Below are 17,450 nucleotides of genomic sequence, written 5' to 3'. Positions count from 1 at the left end.
ATTTTGAACAAAAATAATTAAAGATTTGAAAGAAATAAAGAAGGGAAAGAAATAAGGGATTAAAAAGGCTTGAAGATTTAAAGGACTTTAAAGAGACAAAAAGTGTTTGAAGAGGGAATAAAGACTTCTGTTACCACTCCTCCAGTCTGTTTGACTGTTCACCCTGCTGATGACTTTTCCCTCGGAGGAGGTCTTGTCTGAAGCCTGATGCACCGCTGCTCTGCACTCATCCTGGCCTCCTGAAGTCAAAATGTCAAAAACAGCATGAGGAGGACTGTTTAAGCAGTACTTGTAATTAAACCAGGTTATTTATTGACCCTTTCTTTTTACCAAACACACCTGTTGTGATTGTTTTCTTCAGTTAAGCTCTTTGTTAGAGAACAGCGAGTTGTGCAAAAAGCACTGAAACGTTGAGCAGCGTTGGCCAGAAGGTCACCAGGAAAGGCGAAGAGCGCGTTCATGTGGAAATTTCACCCAAAAGTCTGATGTCAGCGCGTCTCTGCGAGGAGCGCGCGATCCGGCTGAAGTCCTTCATATTCCCACGGTGCTGGCGCGGAGGAGGAGAGTCTCGTCTTCTTCAGAGTATCTACTTTACTCTGTAACGCAGCATCTTTGGGGGCTCGCTCGCTGACGTCACACTCGCCACCACAAACACACTCACGTGCTCCACGGCGCACGCGCGTCGCGGGTACTCGCGCCCCGTGCTGCAGGTAGTAGCTCCGCCCCCTGCCCATCCTCCTCCTCCTCCTCCTCCTCCTCTCCTCTTGCTCCGCTCGTATCACAATAAACGGCCGCCGCCGTCCCCGCGGTGCTCCCGGTGTGCCGTCGCCCCGCTCCCGGTCCTCCTCCGGTCCTCCTCCGGGGCCTCGGGCCACAGGTGAGCCCCGCTTCGCCGCCGCCGTGTTGCCGTTTTTCTGCCTGCGTGCTGAGCTGTGACGCTGCGAGACGCAGCAGCCGTTAACTGTCCCGGTCACACACACACGCGCGCGCGCGCACACACACACACTCCCGGACGCACAGAGCGACCCGCAGACGCGCTGCGGTTCCGTTCCCGCATCGCCGGCGGCTGTGCGTGTGGCGGGCGGGTCGCGGAGGGTCTGAGCCGGGCTGCAGCGGACCGCCGGCGCCTCTGCGCCCGCATTGTTCTCCGGGAAGTTTTGCTGGAAGTGATGTCATGCATCCCGGAGCCGTTCACTGACCGGTCGGTGTGAGGCTCCGGGGCTCCGCCGCTCCGGGGGTTCGGTCCGGGGTGCAGCGGTGTCGGCCTGTTCGTGCTCCGGTTCGGTCACTCGTCTCACACACCAGACTTCACTCTGTTTCGAAGGGATTGAAACTCGTGGCGTATGTTGCTGGTGGTCTCGGCGGGGGCTGCAGTTCGGATTCAGAGCCGGTTCTCCTGCTGGATCCGGGTCTAGGTTGCACATCCGACCCGGCCGATCCAAAGAACGGTTCCGGTGGCCTGAGATAAAACATTTGATCCGACCATCGGACGCCCTCATAGCCAGGACGAGAGAGGCAAACGTTAAAGTGGCAGATTTCTGAACGGAGTCCGGCGTGACGCTGCATGAGAACTCAGACAGTTTGAATGGGAAAACAAGGAGATTAAAAGCTTCAGGTGGGTGAAATGACTCCATGAGCAGGACGCTGTAATTACAGGTCGGATCTGCTGGTTAGACGTGAATCACCAGACTTTAAACCCCACAGACTTCCCAGAAGTCTGCTTCATTCAGCTCCTCCCTGAGATCTGCAACTCCCCATGCACCCCCCCTGGAGATTTTCCCCATGCACCTCCTCCTGGTGGTCTGCCACATACACCCCGTCCTGGTGGTCTGCCACATGCACCTCCTCCTGGTGGTCTGCCACATGCACCTCCTCTCCATGCAGCTCATCCTCTCTGTGGATAGATGAGCGATGTGTGTGTGGAGCTTCCAGTTAAAGGACTTTATTTTGGGGCATATTAATGTGCTGAAAGAGGAGGAGCTGCTCCTCCCATCCTCACAGGTTCTCTGATTCGACCGGAGATGGAGGGCTGTGAGATCTCCCAGCTGAAGGATGAAAACTGCTCAGCTGTCACTGCCTTCAGGTGTCTGTGTGTGCGTACGTATGTTATACAGTTTGATACTATTATTACATATAATAGAGAGTTTATTCTGTCACGAGAGGAGCTGAAGGACCGCATGTGGAACCAGAACCTCTGGTTGAGCACTTGGGGGTTGTTCTGAATTTGGAATGTTTCTAGCCCATTTTAAACTGGATGTGGGAATAGAACCATTGCTTCACGCAACAGTAGCTACAAAGATTGTAATAAACGGCTGCATCGCCACTGGATGGATTTCACTTGGGGCTTGACCCACTGCAGCTGCAGCGGAGGCGCAAGTGATCAGCCAACACACCTGGGATTGGACGAAAGATGGCGGACTCGTTAAGCCACAGACGAAATAAAGACCAGTCTCAACGCAGTCCTCTGGTAACTTCCAGACTGGCACACTGAACGGGGTCTAACAGAGCGGCGTGTCATTGGGTGGCGTCCCACAGGGATCCGTTCATGACCTCCTTCAGTTACAGTTTTTACAAATTCAGTGTCGTGTTTCTGACATCAGTTTCCATGACGGTGTGCCTCTTTATCCATGAAGTGATGGACATGTGATGCAGCTGCCGGCAGCGCTCTGCCTGTCTGCGGACGGTCTGCGTTTCTGTGAACAAGTTTCAGTGAGCTCACGATCGGCGGCGCACATCCGAACCGCTGTGGAGAGTGTGACACTGATTTGGTGGAAAACTGGTTATGTAACAAAAAGGCTGTTACAGAGGCTTAAACACACACACACACACACACACACACACACACACACACACACACACACACACACACACACACACACACACACACACACAGTGGGAACTTTAATCAGCTCTAATTCTTCGATCTGGCCCCGTGCCGTTCTGCAGCTCTGACTCCAGGCCGGAGGGGAGGGGGGTAAAAGAGACGGGGCAGTACCTGGACAGGTGGGGTTTTGTGTCTGATTTGACTAATTTTTTGTTGCTACTACTTTTTGTCACGCTTGTCTTTATCTTTTCCTCATGTTGTTAAAAAGTGGATTTTAAGGTTAGTGGCTCTTGTTATTCATTGTTGTGTTTTCTTTTTTTGGGCTGGGAGTGAAGGTCGCCTGTTGGATTCTGGATGGACGTTTCCTCTTCGTCCAGTCTGAGCCTGCTTCCTGGATTTTCCTCTTCTCTTTCCTCCGGCCCTCGTCCAGCCTTGGAGATGGAAATGTCTCCGTGGAGACGGGCCACGGGAAGCTGAGCGCCGCAGGAAGTGAGCTCCAGGCGGAGGGATATGTCGTGGAAGAGGAACTACTTTGCGTCGAACGGCGGAGGGAGCAGTGGCGGTGGAGGAGGAGGAGGAGGAGGGGGAGGAGGAGGAGGAGGAGGAGGAGGCATGCCCGGCATCCTCACCCCTCGCACCATGACCTCCATCGCTCCCAGTAAAGGTTTGAGCAACGAGCCGGGACAGAACAGCTGCTTTCTCAACAGCGCCCTGCAGGTACCTGAACACACCGCTGACCTTTCACCTCTTTATGTATTAACACCTCCCGTAAGTCCCTGAATGCACCACTGACCTTTCACCTCTTTAAGTATAAACACCTCCTTGTGATTCCGTTTCGATTGAGAACACTTTTCTCACGTATTTTTGATTTTAAGTCACTTTGCGCGACGCATAATATTCCCTGCTGACGGTTAGAGGAGGAGGAGGAGGAGGAGGAGGAGGAGGAGGAGGAGGAGAAGGAGGAGGAGGAGGAGGAGGAGGAGGAGGAGGAGGAGGAGGAGGAGGAGGAGGAGGAGGCTGTAATTTGAAGGTCCAGACTGAGTCGAGTCTGTGCTGATGCAGCTTAAACACTCATTACAGAGTTTAACCAAAGCCCACACACGTGCACACACACACACACACACACACACACACACACACACACACACACACACACACGTATGCTCAGCCAACAGTATATACACAGACACACCTGACGTCAGCCCCCAACTCTGTGTTATACCTGTGTGTGTGTGTGTGTGTCCTGCACACTGCTGTATGCTGCAGGACCATATTGCTGTCGGTGGGGGGGCAGGATGGCGAAAACAAACACACCCAAAAAGCTGACGCTGCAGAGGCAGGGGACACACACACACACACACACACACTGAGCCGACAGTATAGCGGCACACACACGGAGCTGCCCGGCTGATAGCGGTTTGGCTGTTTGTGTCTTGTTTCCGGATCCTGATCCAGATTTCTGAATTCGTAGAGACTTGTTGGCGTGAGCGTGACCCTGACCTCGATCCCTGCACTCGTGGGGAATCTTCCGGATGTCCGTCTTCACCTCTGTTCTCCTGGCTGTGTTCCAGGTTTTGTGGCACCTCGACATCTTCCGCCGCAGCTTCCGTCAGCTCAGCACTCACAGGTGTATGGAGGACTCCTGCATCTTCTGCGCCCTGAAGGTGAGACCCTGACCCCTGACCTGGACCCCGATCGTCCATCGAGCTCCGTTTCGTTCTGTGCTCTCAGGCCTTCGTTCGTAACGCTGGTCTTACGGTTTCTCATGTCTGTTCTCTGACCTTCGACCTCTGGCTTATGGTCGCAGCATTTGGTTTTGACCCCCTGGCTTCTGGAGATTGATTTCTAACCTGTAGTGACCTCAGGCGTCTGACCTCTGACCTCTGTCCTCAGAGTATCTTCGCTCAGTTCCAGTACAGCAGCGACACCGTGCTGCCGTCCGACGTCCTCCGCAGCGCGCTGGCCAAAACCTTCCAGGACGAGCAGCGCTTCCAGCTCGGCATCATGGACGACGCTGCCGAGTGCTTCGTAAGAACAGCAGGAAGTGATGCTGCAGCGGCCTGCTCAACAGGCACTCACATCTGTGTGTGTGTGCGCGCGCAGGAGAACATCCTGATGAGGATTCACTTTCACATCGCAGAGGAGAGTAAAGAGGACATCTGCACGGCTCGCCACTGCATCCCTCACCAGAAATTCGCCATGACTCTGTTTGAACAGGTCAGCAAACTGAAGCCCGGCGACCGAACACGAAAACAAACGACAGACTCACCGCATGAGTCGAGCCTCGCAGACAGACGACACCACACAAACACTGACAACATGATCCAGTCTCAAACCCAGACACACACACACACAAACACGAAGAAAGATTTCATGACCTGACTCCATATGGTCTCTCACACTCAGACTCAAGCGAGTGACCAGAGGGTCCACACTGTGACATAATGATCGACATTGTTTGACCATCCATGCAGTGTGTTCTAATGGGCCTGAATTCCTGTGTGTGTGTTTGTGTGTGTGTGTGTGTTTCAGTGTGTGTGCAGCAGCTGTGGAGCCTCGTCGGACCCTCTGCCCTTCATTCAGATGGTCCATTACATCTCCACCACCTCCCTGTGGTAAGTGTGTGTGTGTGTGTGTGTGTGTGTGTGTGTGTGTGTGTGTGTGTGTGTGTGTGTGTGTGTGTGTGTGTGTGTGTGTGTGTGTGTGTGTGTGTGTGTGTGTGTGTTCAGGTTACGCCCCCTCGCCTTGCTGTCGCTAGGTAACGCTCCTGAGTCACCACGGCAACCAGCTAATCACTTTCTTCATCAGCACTCCTGAATACACACAAACACACTCACACTCACACACACACACACACACACACACACACACACACACACACACACACACACACACACACACACACACACACACACACGCCATCTATTCTAAATACAGTATTGATCCTGAGGTGATCATCCCCTTCAAAGTTTGGTTCTGGAACATTTACTGTGGTTGCCATAGTAACGCTACACTCATTGATCATATTGGTTTACATGATGCTGAAGTGAGTCAACATGGCTTCTCGCTCTGCTCCCCGGCTTCTTTTCCACATCCTCCTCCTCGTCCTCCTCCTCGACCTCCTTCTCTTCCTCTTCCTCCTCCTCCTCCTCCTCCTCTTCTTCCTCCTCTTCCTCTTCCGCAGTAATCAAGCAGTGAAGATGCTGGAGTCCAGGGAGAAGGCCACACCTGGAATGTTCGGAGAGCTGCTGAGAAACGCCAGCATGGGTGATCTGAGAAACTGTCCAGTGAGTAGTCCTTCAACACACACACACACACACACACACTCACACACACGTCCTAATGTTTCTGCCCCCTCCTCCTCAGAGTCAGTGCGGCCAGCAGCTCCGGATGGCTCGTGTCCTCCTCAACAGTCCAGAGATCATCACCATCGGCCTGGTCTGGGACTCGGACCACTCGGACCTGGCCGAGGACGTGATCCACACTCTGGGAACCTGCCTGAGACTGGGAGATGTACGTAGTGGGGGGGGCTGACCTCAGTGAGTGTCTTCGTGCTGACCCGTGTGTGTGTGTGTGTGTGTGTAGCTGTTCTACAGGGTGACGGAGGAGAAGGCTCGGAGCTCGGAGCTCTACCTGGTGGGGATGGTGTGTTACTACGGGAAACATTACTCCACCTTCTTCTTCCAGACGAAGATCAGACGGTGGATGTACTTCGATGATGCACATGTCAAAGAGGTAAGACACCCGGTTTGATTCCTCCGTACCCCGTCCGCAGTCTTGTCCTCAGGTTTTCAGAAGTGGCCCCCCACTGTGTGCTGGTCCAGAGTCCTCCTGTCCCACTGCAGGGACCCTGGAGGATCTGAAGCAATTCCTCTGCTTTAACATGAGACCAAACTCCCTGAGGGGACAGTCTGACCTTCAAAAGGCAAAGCAGCCATGAGAAGAACTCACCAGGAGGTTCTGTCCTCCTGAAGCTCGCCTGTAAGACCTCCACCTGGAAAGCGGAGGTGGAATAGGAGGGTTTCATGGCACCGCGTTTGATCTGGACCTGGTGGAGGTGATCAAAGGCTGAGGTGATGTGCTGACATGGTGAATGAAGAGCCCTGGAAACTGGATTCTGCCCCTACCAGAACCTGTTCAGGGTCTTACAGGGAACTGGACCCTGATGAACGCCTTGAATGAAGGTCTCAGAGCCAAAACTCCTCCAGATCAGACCTGCGCGAAGTCTTCACAATATGAACCATGTGACCCATCTCAACCATGTGACCCATCTGACCTATTTCAACCATGTCATCAGTCTGACCCATGTGATCAATATGATCCATCTGAACCATGTGATCCATGTGATCCATCTGAACCATCGTCGCATTTCCATCTCGGTTGTCCAAGCATTCACACACGTTGCTCAGCCCCAAACCCCCAACTGTTAGATCTCTCTCTCTTTCTGTGTGTGTGTCTCTTTCTCTCTCTCTCCCTCTCTCTGTCTCTCTCTCTCTCTCCCTCTCTCTGTCTCTCTCTCTCTTTCTCTCTCTCTCCCTCTCTCTGTCTCTCTCTCTCTCTCTCTCTCCCTGTCCGCCCCTCTCCGGTAGTAAAAACAGAGGATTTCCCTTCATTGTTTTCGGGTTTGCAGTGGGACAGATTTCAGTTTTGAGGGTGTGGTCTGGACACATTCGTCCTCCACAGAGCAGCCGACACTTTTTGCCCACACTGTTCATTCTTTCTTCTTCTAAAACAAACACACACATTTTTTCCCCTGCGCGTGCGCTCTCTCTCACACAAACACACACACACACACACACACATTCTGGGGTGAATCGTCCGTCGTGACGCTGGAGGACAGTTTAATGTGGCGGACGGCGGCTGAGCAGGATCAACCGTTTGGAGGGTGAAAGCGTCGGACACATGAAGACCTGCTGCAGCTGCAGGGGAGTTCCTCCAGCTGAGTAGCCGAGGAGCCTCTGCAGACCACGTTTTATTTTTCTCGCTCAAAGATTGACGCCGTCAGCTAACCTCAGGCTCCACGCTGAGGGCCATCGCTCAGGTAAAGTTTGGAAAGTCCGTGGAAAGTCCCCATATTTTCATCTCTATGTTATCAGAAACTTTTTAACATGTTCTTGGAAAAATGTGCTTTTTTTTCCTGAAAGTATTTGTTCCTCTGTCAGAACTGTAATGGCATGCTGTCACATCAGTGAAACGTTCTGAAGGCTGAAGTCACACCCATAGTGGCTCAAACCTCTGATATACAGTTCCTCATATTGGTCTGATGATCAGTAAACCTAAGACGTGCACAGTTCCTCCCCAGCCTGACTGACCTGAGCTCGGTGGACGGCTCCAGGTGGGGTAACGCTCTGTCTGTAGTCCGATGGTGGCTGTGGATTCTGGATGCCAGGTTAGATGTTCTGACTTGAAGGTTTGGGTGGTTGTGGTGGATCAGGCAGAAATAACAATCGCAGGCCTGATGTTTCCACGCTGAATGCCGAGTGTCTGGTGTTGGATAACGAGGCAGATCGGACTACTCAGGCAGCAAGCTGTCCTGTATAAGGAAAATAACTAACGTGTCACATGACTGATCTCCGGAAGTGTTCTCTGTTAAGGCTGTTATATCCTCTGTGTTTGACGTGCACAGGGCCGTGCTTAGCCTCTATGCAGTCCCTTCACCTTGGCTCCCATCCAGGCTCCTACAGAATGTTTGACTTCATCAGTATGATACGTTTATTAGCTGTTAAAAACTGATGTGGATTTTATAGCACTAAGTTTGATTGAAGTGGAGGTGAAGACTACAACAGCTGTGACCTTCAGGTCATAAATAAACAGGTGAAGCGTGATGCTCGCAGCTTTTCTTCAGATTTGTTGGTTGGACTGAACACGTGGTTTTGGTTCTTTTCATTCACGGAGGTGACTCTGTCTGTGGTTCCCCTGCAGATCGGTCCAAAGTGGAAGGACGTGGTCTCACGCTGCATCAAAGGTCACTACCAGCCCCTGCTCCTGCTGTACGCCGACCCGCGGGGGACGCCGGTGTCGGTGCAGGACCTGCCGCCGCCCCTCGACCTGCACCACCTCCACAAGGCCTGCTACGACAGCGAAGACTCGGGTAACTACAACACAGCTAGGAGTCGTAGTAGTAGCACAGCAGCAAACACACAGGTTAGTAAACCTCCATCAGTGGCCCTCTGCATCCTGGATTTACAAACGGGAGGAACAGTTCAAGCTGTTGTTGCAGCTCCGCTGTTGATGTGTGTTTCACCTCTGACCTCCACCCCGACTCCCTGATTCCCCACCGCCCAGGCCGGGAGCCGTCAATCTCCAGCGACACTCGCACCGACTCGTCAACGGAGAGCTGCTCGTACCGACAGCCCTCCCACTCCCACCATGAGTCCCTGGTCAGTCACTACTCCTCCGACTCCCAGGGAACTGTCATCTTCCTCCAGCACCGCGACAGAGCCCCGCACACCCCGCTTGCCTCGCTCCGCAGCCTGGATTCCGTAGGTGGGTGTCAGCCACAGGGGGTCCAGGTGTGCTCCAGACACACCTCTTTGTCCTCTTCATGTTCAGATACCATCACAACACTTGAGATTAAACTCAGAATGCAAAAGCTTTAAAGCGGTACATGTCAAAGTGCTCACAGACAGTGGTTTACAGAAGCCCTTCCTGTACTCTGGCCTTGTAGCAGTGGATGAAGTGGTCTAGTAATCTTCAGAGCTAAGCTGTCCAGAACACATGCTCCTGGCAGGACCATCCAAGGTGGACTGGTCTGAAGTGAAGGCCCAGACAAACACAACCAAATCTCACCCATGAAAAGGAAACAGACTCCCATGTACTCTGCTGGACAAGGGTCACTGGGGCACACCCGTGGAGCCGGGCCTGGGGTTGGTGTTTACCAGCAAGTACCTGATGACTAAGTAGCTCACGGGGTGAAGTTGGTGCTGGAGGTTGAGAGGTACGGACAAGATACAGTTGGACACAGTTCCATACGTAGTATTGGCTCTGGAACCATACTCCTTGATGAGGGATGGTCTTTTTTGCACTCAGGTGTTGCACGGGGTGAGAGGAGCCAGGCGACTGTGAGGATACTCACAAGCTCCCGGCTGGTGGAAACGCAGTTGGTGTTTGTCCCAGTGGCTCAGAGGATCACCTCCCTGAAACTTCAGGTGGCAGAGAGGAAAACTCTGACTGTTGTTTGCGCTCATAGACCAAACAGCTGCTCAGGGCATTCATCCTTTTTGGAGTGAGTTGGTGAGGTTCTGGAAAGAGCACACCAGGTTCTAACACAAGTGTCCTTGGTACGAGAGCTCCTTGGGTCTCAGGTCGATGATAGACTTTGTTGTTGTTTTACCTGACCTGAGACCATTTGTTCTGGATTCTTGGGTGAAGGCAGGTACAGAGCTTCAACTGATCACCATCTGGTGGTGAGATGGATTAGATGGTGAGGAAGACTGCAGGCTAGACCCAGCAGACCCAAATACATAGTGAGGGGACTCTGTCTGAATTGATTTCAACTCCCACCTCTGTGAGAATGTCTCCCATGTACCAGAGGAGGCTACATTAATGCATCACTGTGCCGGACTGTTGTGGTCAAGAGGGAGTTGTGCTGTGAAGCAAAGCTCGCTGTCAGTACACCCTCACCCTCCCCGATGGTGATGAACTTTGGATCTTAACAGAAAGAATGACATTGAGGATACAAGTGACTGAAATGTTTTTTTTTTTCCCTTGGGGTAATGGGGCATTACGCTTTGTGATAGAGTCAGGACTTTAGAGATTTGTGGAGCTGCTAATCCTCCACATTGTGAAGGAGCCAGTTGCGGAGTTTCATCTGGTTAGGATGCCCCCTGGTCTCCTCCCATTGAAGGTTTACCAGGCACGTCCGACTAGAAGGAGACCCCAAGGTCCATCCAGGACCTGTACGGGAGATTATATGTCTGGTTTGGTCTGGCAGGGACTTGGAGTCCCCCCAGAAGAGCTGGAGGAAGTACGAGGGGATGCTCCTTTTTGATGATGGACCGGCTATCTGAACTAATCAGGGTCAAGATTCTAGCTGAACACAGAAACAAACCCATTTATTCACTCACATCTTTGATTTCACTTTTGTCATGACCAATCACATTCCTTCATTCTTCCTCTGTTGCTCTCATTATGTTTGATTTGGTGTCATCGTGAACGTCGTCTTGTCTCGTCATGAAGGCAACGTGGCGGACGGCGAGCAGAACCAATATCGTACAAAAGGAGGTGGGGCCAGGGACAGGAGGCGGAGCTCGAGCCGCCCCCGACGATCCAAACCAGACAGCGAAGCTCCATCAGCCGGGTACCACAGCGAGGGTAGGCGGAGCTAAGGACTGATCAGGGGGTGGGGACAGTTAGAAGAACCAATCAGTGAACAGAGATCACTGATTTAAATCTTTTTTTTTGAATGAAGATCCTCTGAAATATTTAATGCTTTGGAAATAAACGATCACTATGAGGAAAGTTTTTACTGAAATATATCTGGTATTGTTGGATGACAGTGGGCCAAACCGAGAACCCTGAGGTACACCAGACTCAATTAAAATCTGGTGATGCTTCATTTTCACTCATTAATTCTTTTGTTCATGTCATCTTAATTCACTTTTCGTCGTTTATTGAAGATGTTTTTCCTCATGTCCTGTTTACCTCGGTGAACTATGTTAACTTTGTTGTCCTTTTTCTGTGCATGCCTCCTTCTCCACTTTCCTTCCCTCCGTCTGTTTCTCCACCTCCTCCTCCTCCTCCTCATCCTGTCAGGAGAGACACTGAAGGAGCAGCAGGCCCCTCGTCACCTCCCCAAATCGTCTTCGTCGTCCTCCTCGTCCACAAGCCGTCTGAAAGACTTTAAGGAGACCATGCACCACCTCCTGCATAGCCGCCCACTGTCCTCGTCGTCCTCCTCGTCCTCTCTGCCGGCTGCCGTCCTCTCCACGGAGATCTCCTCCATCAACCACCTCCTCCACCCCGCCGGCCCCGCTGCTCCTCCCTGCTCCTCTTCCTCTGCCGACTGGGAAGCAGACAGCAGCAGTAGCGAGTCCAGGTGCAGCTCCTCGGGGAGGTGCCGGCCCACATGGCGGCCCCGGAGGGAGGCGCTCAACATCGACAGCATCTTCAGCCGCGAGAGGAGGCGCCAGGCGGGGTACAGCCCCCTTGGAGTCCCCCCGTCCGATTCCGGAGGACCTGCACAGGAGGTCACATCAGCTGGGCCCAGATGCTTCTGGACACTCCCTGCCGCCTCCTGCAGGGGAGAAGGAGCAGGCTCAGAGCCAGGCCCTCCTGCGCCTCCTGCGCCTCCTGCGCCTCCCCCCCGGCTCATTCAGAGGATGGAGAGCGGCTATGAGAGCAGCGAGAGGAACAGCAGCAGTCCCGTCAGCATGGAGGCAGGAGACAGGTGAGTCATCAGCATAGTCATCTTAGTCATCTTCATCTTCATGGCCCCTCATCAAGTGATGTAATTTCACTGACCCCTCCCCTAATGATGTCATTTGATTTGCCCCTCCCCCTGGTGATGTAATTTCTCTGATTCCCTGATTATGTCATCTGTGCCACCCAGTGGTTTTACAGATGAATCTTGTTAGCACAGACAAACACAATGAAGTTCACCGGTCTGTGTGCCCCCCCCACCCCCCACCCCCACCCCCCATCAGGGACAGTGCTGTGAAGAAGCCTTCCTCCTCCTCCTCCTCTTCCTCGGGGCTGTCTTGGAGGAGCGGCACTCACAGCTCGTCCAGCAGGGGGCGTTTGCGTGAGTTCTCGCCTGAGACAGCTGTCCTCCACCAGCATCCAGCCTGCCCTCATGCGCCCCCCGCAGGCCGCAGCGAGCTCGACGAGCTGCAGGAGGAGGTGCTGAGGAGAGCCAGGGAGGAGGAGCAGCAGAGGAGGCAGGAGAAGGAGAAAGAGGAGGCGCTCGGCTTCAACCCACGACCCAGCAAGTACCTGGACCTGGACCAGCTGCAGATCCAGGGTACAGACATGACACACACATTACAGACACACACACACATTACAGACACACACACACACACACACACACCTATAACACCTGTGTATACATGCAGGTAAAGGTGACAGCTTTGAGCGCTGTGTGTCGGAGGCAGAGCTTCTTCTCGACCAGTCAGTGCGTCTGGAGCAAGTGGGCGAAGTTGCTGCTGCGCTGTCCGCCGTCAACGAAGCCGTCTGTAAGCCACACACACACACACACACACACACACACACACACACACACACACACACACACACACACACACAAACACACAGGTTCAGGCTCAGACTAGAAAGCTGCTATCAGTTTGTTCGTTTTTCTTCTTTTTTTTTGTGTTAATTCAACATTTTACCCACATTCATCATTTCATCCTCATGCAGACCGAACCCCCGTGTCAGTTTCCCCCCCCATAAATCCATACTTTGTTTCCCTCATGTTGTCCCTTTTTCTTTCTGTTCTGTATTTTCTGTTGACATGCAACACAGTCAAACTGCGTCCGGCGGCGGCCGGGGGCGGAGCTAGTAATCACAGCCGGTTGCAGCGCTGCATGAGGAGAGCCCGCAGCCTGCAGCAGCGCATGCAGTGGCAGGAGGAGGGGCAGCAGCTCCAGGAAGAGCCCAGGTACCAGTTTCTTAGCGGAAAAGTGACACGAGAAGCTGCTGGTATCCAGTTATAAACAGAGAGACAATCAACCAATCAGCTGCTGTCTTTGGTGGAACGGTGTAGAAAGGAAAAGAGGAAAGCTGTTGTCCCTGAACGTCTCTGCTGTGTTTTGTAAAGTATGTCTGACAGGCCGTCTATCTCTCTCTCTCTCTTTCTCTCTCTGCAGTGAGAAGCCTCTCTCGGTCGGACTACTTCTGACGGACCAATCACGTTCCAGTGAGGACCAGCAGGGCCCGCCTCCCGCCACCTGTCTGGTTAAGCCCCTCCCTGCCTCTGTCCCCTCCTCTTGTCCCCCCACAGATTCACCCGGGGAGGTCGACAGGGACTCCTGCTTACAGCAGCCAGTTCCCGTCCCTTCCCCGGGAGTCCTGGCTCCGCCCCCTCCCCCCAAGGTCACTGACGAGTCCTCCCATTTGAGCGTTTCAGCACAAGCTCCACCCCCATACTCCCGGACCCCATCACCTGTCAGCGATGGGCGTCAGCTGATGGGGGTGGAGCCTTTTCAAAAGAAACACAACCAAGCCCCGCCTCTTTCTGCACACCGGAACTGGTCCTGCCTACAGCTGGACCAATCAGACGCCATGGATTCCGCACTAATCAGCTCAGGCTGCTACTCTCCCAGAGACTCCGCCCCTCTTCACTGGCCCCAACCAGGGGACCCCAGAGCCCCGCCTCCTCAGGGGGTCTTCAGGGCCCCGCCCTCCCCGGGGGACCCCAGAGCCCCGCCTCCTCAGGGGGACTTCAGGGCCCCGCCCTCCCCGGGGGACCCCAGAGCCCCGCCTCCTCAGGGGGACTTCAGGGCCCCGCCCTCCCCGGGGGACCCCAGAGCTCCGCCTCCCCCTGTCGATTGCTGGGCGGCGAACGTGAGTCGGCACTACGGTTCCCAGAATGCACCGGGAGGTGAACCGGAGCCCAGCGAGGAGCTGTCGGAGCTGGACTCACTGTATCAGGCCAGTCTGCGGGCTCCCAGCATGCACCGGGGCAGCCCAGGCGGGATTCCTCAGCCCAGCAGCAGCAAGACGGGTAAAAACTCAGAGAGTTCAAAATGTCCAGAAACACAACAGCACACTGAGCCGGTGTGTGTTTCAGGTGTGAGGAGAACGTTCTCCGCTTCTGGACGGTCGAAAACCCCCACCGCTGAATTGGAGAAGTTCGTTTTCCGGAGTTCAACTCTGCAGGTGCGTTTCGTTTTTCTTTTCTTCTGCTCAAAGTTCAAAAGTTCGAAGAGATCTTCAAATTAGGAAATCTTGAATTTTCTCCTCTGAAGCCGCCCGGTGACGACGAAAGCTACAGCGCAGAGAACCTGCGACGCCTGTTCCGCAGCCTGAGCGCCACGGCGAGACCGGCGGACGGCCTCTCCGCCCGCAGCCACGTGAGTCTGGAACCACACCAACACTATGGTCAACATCCACGCCTTCTCACTTTCTTCAGATTTTGCATTTAAAGGATCTCAAGTAAATTTTTAAAAATACTAAAAAAAAAAATAATTAAAAAAATACTAGTTGTTTGAGAAAGTAAATAAAAATACACAGGTTTTCAAAATAAGAAAACTGATCTGAGAAAAGTGAAAGTGAATGACAAAGTTTGGAGTGAAATCATAATTTTGGGAATAATGTTTACACGGCAGCTTCTTGTCGACAATGTCTGTTTCAATGAATTCCTGTCGTTTCCCTGTTTGGCCACTAGTTGGAGCCGTTGGTGGTTTTTGTAATAAAACACACACGTGTGTGTGCAGAAACATTAATAATGGGAGACTATCAGGTTGGATTGTTGTTGCGGTGACTCGACTGTAAAGCCAGACCAGGAGAATGTGGACTGGGAGTCGAGACGCTCTGGAGGAAAATGAACCATCAGCCGCTTATTTAGTTTGTTTTTGTTCAGCTGTCATCCATTTGAATCTTTTTTCATTATTTTGTGTTCATCATGTTTTACTTTCATGGTTTTAATTTCAATTTCCTCTTTTCACCTCCTCATTCACCTCCTCCCTGAAGGAGGCCTCCAGACACGCCCACCCCCCCTCCTCCCTGCTGCTGCACCGCCCCAGCACCTCCTCCCTGCACCCCCCCTCCTCCTCCCTCCACCCCCGACACCTCGGCCCCTCAGGCCCCGCCCCGCCTCCTCCACAGCACCTCCCCCACCCGCAGACATCACGGCCCACCTCCTCCACCTCCTCTTCCTCCTGGGGACGCTCAGGTAACCTGCTGGCCCCGCACCTCCACACACCTCCACACCTCCTCACAGCCACGGCACCTCACGCCGCCGTGCCACCTCCACCCGGCTCGCGCTCCGTCTGAAGCGTCTCGTGTGTGTTCACTGTAATTTCACGTCATTCATTCTGATGTTGCTGAGCAGCGTAACGCTGAGTCACACGCCGCTGAGGGGAATCGAACCGCAGCAAACTGCCTCTCAGCTGGGATGGTTCCAGTTGAAGGACGGTGCTACAGAATTATTCCTGATTGTTTTTTCTCTCTCTCCCTGATTCTGGTCCTCCTCCAGTACCTGGACCTGGTCTCCAGCAGCAGGTCTTGGGGTCTGACCGGAGTCAGACTCTGAGTTACGGCACATTGCCTCGAGCTCCTCGCCGAGCCCCGCCTCCTCCTGTCTCCGCCTCCTACTCCTCCCTCCCCAGACCCAGACCCAGACCCGGACCTGGTCCTGCTCCTCCATCAGGTTCTCAGTCGGGTTTCTACTCCACCCTGACTCTCCCTCGCCGCTCTGCCACCACTTCTAACGGACACCGCCACCGTCCGCCCGTCGGGATGCCGGGCGAAGCCCCGCCCACCCAGCCGCTGCGCCTCGACGTTCCTCCGGAGGGCGACTGGCGAGACCAATACAGGGCCCTCCGGGGCCCGGTCTGGGACCCCCGGCCCGCTCGCCATCATCAGTCACTGCAGACCGGCTCCCAGAATCCTCCTGGGCGCAGGTCGCGCTGCTCGTTGTGCCAGCAGCTCACGGCGGCGCCGCCGCACCCCTTCTGCCCGTCCTGCAGTGCCTCAGTGACTCGCTGTCACCCCGCCAGCTGATTGGACACTATCAGCCTGGCCCCGCCCCCTGTAGAAAACCACCTGCTGCAGTAAAACCCATTCAGATCCAATCAGACAGTGTGTGGACAGTCAATCAGCCAATCAGCGCACGGTGCGTTCAGGTGCAGAGGAAACTGGAATTAGTGATTGTTTCATTTTTACTGCTGAGTCATGCTTCAAGGTTTTACCCGCTCTACTCAAAAACAAGATCTTCTCCGAAACATCAAAAACACTAATTAGAGAAAATTTCTCTGGAAAACTTATTAAAGCTGAGTCAGTTTGTGAGAAAGATGCGTAACCATGGTTACCATGCAGTCAGCTGACTGCGTCCATGAGGACCCCGCTGTGGGGGATCAGAGGCGTTTCTGATGATGGTTCTGCTGAGTCATGATCCGGAGTCCAGTAGAAACATGACTCAGCAGAAACAAGCCAGGAAGCTCCTCCTCCTCCTCACTTGGGGTTGTAGTTGTTGTAGCTGTTAGCTAACGTTAGCCTGTGTTGTTAGCAGGACTTCGCCTCCGCCCCCTGGGATGATTTTTTTTTTTTTTTTTTTTTTTAGTTTTGATGATAGAAATTTCTACATTTTGTTCCTTTTTTTAAAAGAAGTTCTGCAGGAGCTGCTCCTCCCGGGGAGTTGCTGCTCCTCTGATCGCCTGGCGCTCCGGGAAGCAGAATCAAACACCCCCAGATGAGCAGCTTCCTCCTCGTAGGTTTGAACATTTCTGAGCAGTCAGGAGTTTTCCTGCCGGCTTTTCTTCTTCTTTCTTTTCATCTATTTTTGATGCTTATTTTTCTACGCAGTGGAACGAACAGAGAGGATTAAAGAGTCTAAAAAGCCCGGATGTCTCTGACTTTTCCCTTCGTCCTTTTAAACAGATGCAGGCTCGTTAACTCTCGACGGTTTTCCATCCGGGACGACAGAACCACCAGTTTTTGTTTGAATCTGTCACGTCACACACAG

General features: G+C 53.4%; 1 protein-coding gene across 1 annotated transcript; it reads left to right on the top strand.

The window, feature by feature from the left end:
• Positions 1-3,400: 3,400 nt before the first annotated feature.
• On the top strand, positions 3,401-17,327 carry usp54a (ubiquitin specific peptidase 54a). Its single transcript, XM_030106329.1, has 19 exons — positions 3,401-3,541; positions 4,396-4,488; positions 4,718-4,852; positions 4,928-5,041; positions 5,357-5,439; positions 6,009-6,111; positions 6,191-6,337; positions 6,410-6,559; positions 8,747-8,915; positions 9,110-9,310; positions 11,003-11,137; positions 11,579-12,212; positions 12,469-12,785; positions 12,880-12,999; positions 13,289-13,424; positions 13,633-14,489; positions 14,556-14,644; positions 14,734-14,838; positions 15,963-17,327. Exons 1-19 carry the CDS (start codon positions 3,437-3,439, stop codon positions 16,017-16,019), a joined length of 3,750 nt encoding a protein of 1,249 aa, XP_029962189.1. The 5' UTR covers positions 3,401-3,436; the 3' UTR covers positions 16,020-17,327.
• Positions 17,328-17,450: the final 123 nt, after the last annotated feature.

The sequence above is a fragment of the Salarias fasciatus genome, chromosome 13 (genome assembly GCF_902148845.1).
Source record: "Salarias fasciatus chromosome 13, fSalaFa1.1, whole genome shotgun sequence".
NCBI lineage: Eukaryota > Metazoa > Chordata > Actinopteri > Blenniiformes > Blenniidae > Salarias > Salarias fasciatus.
The sequence above is the reverse complement of the archived record's forward strand: the minus strand, read 5'-3'. Positions and strand labels throughout refer to the sequence as shown.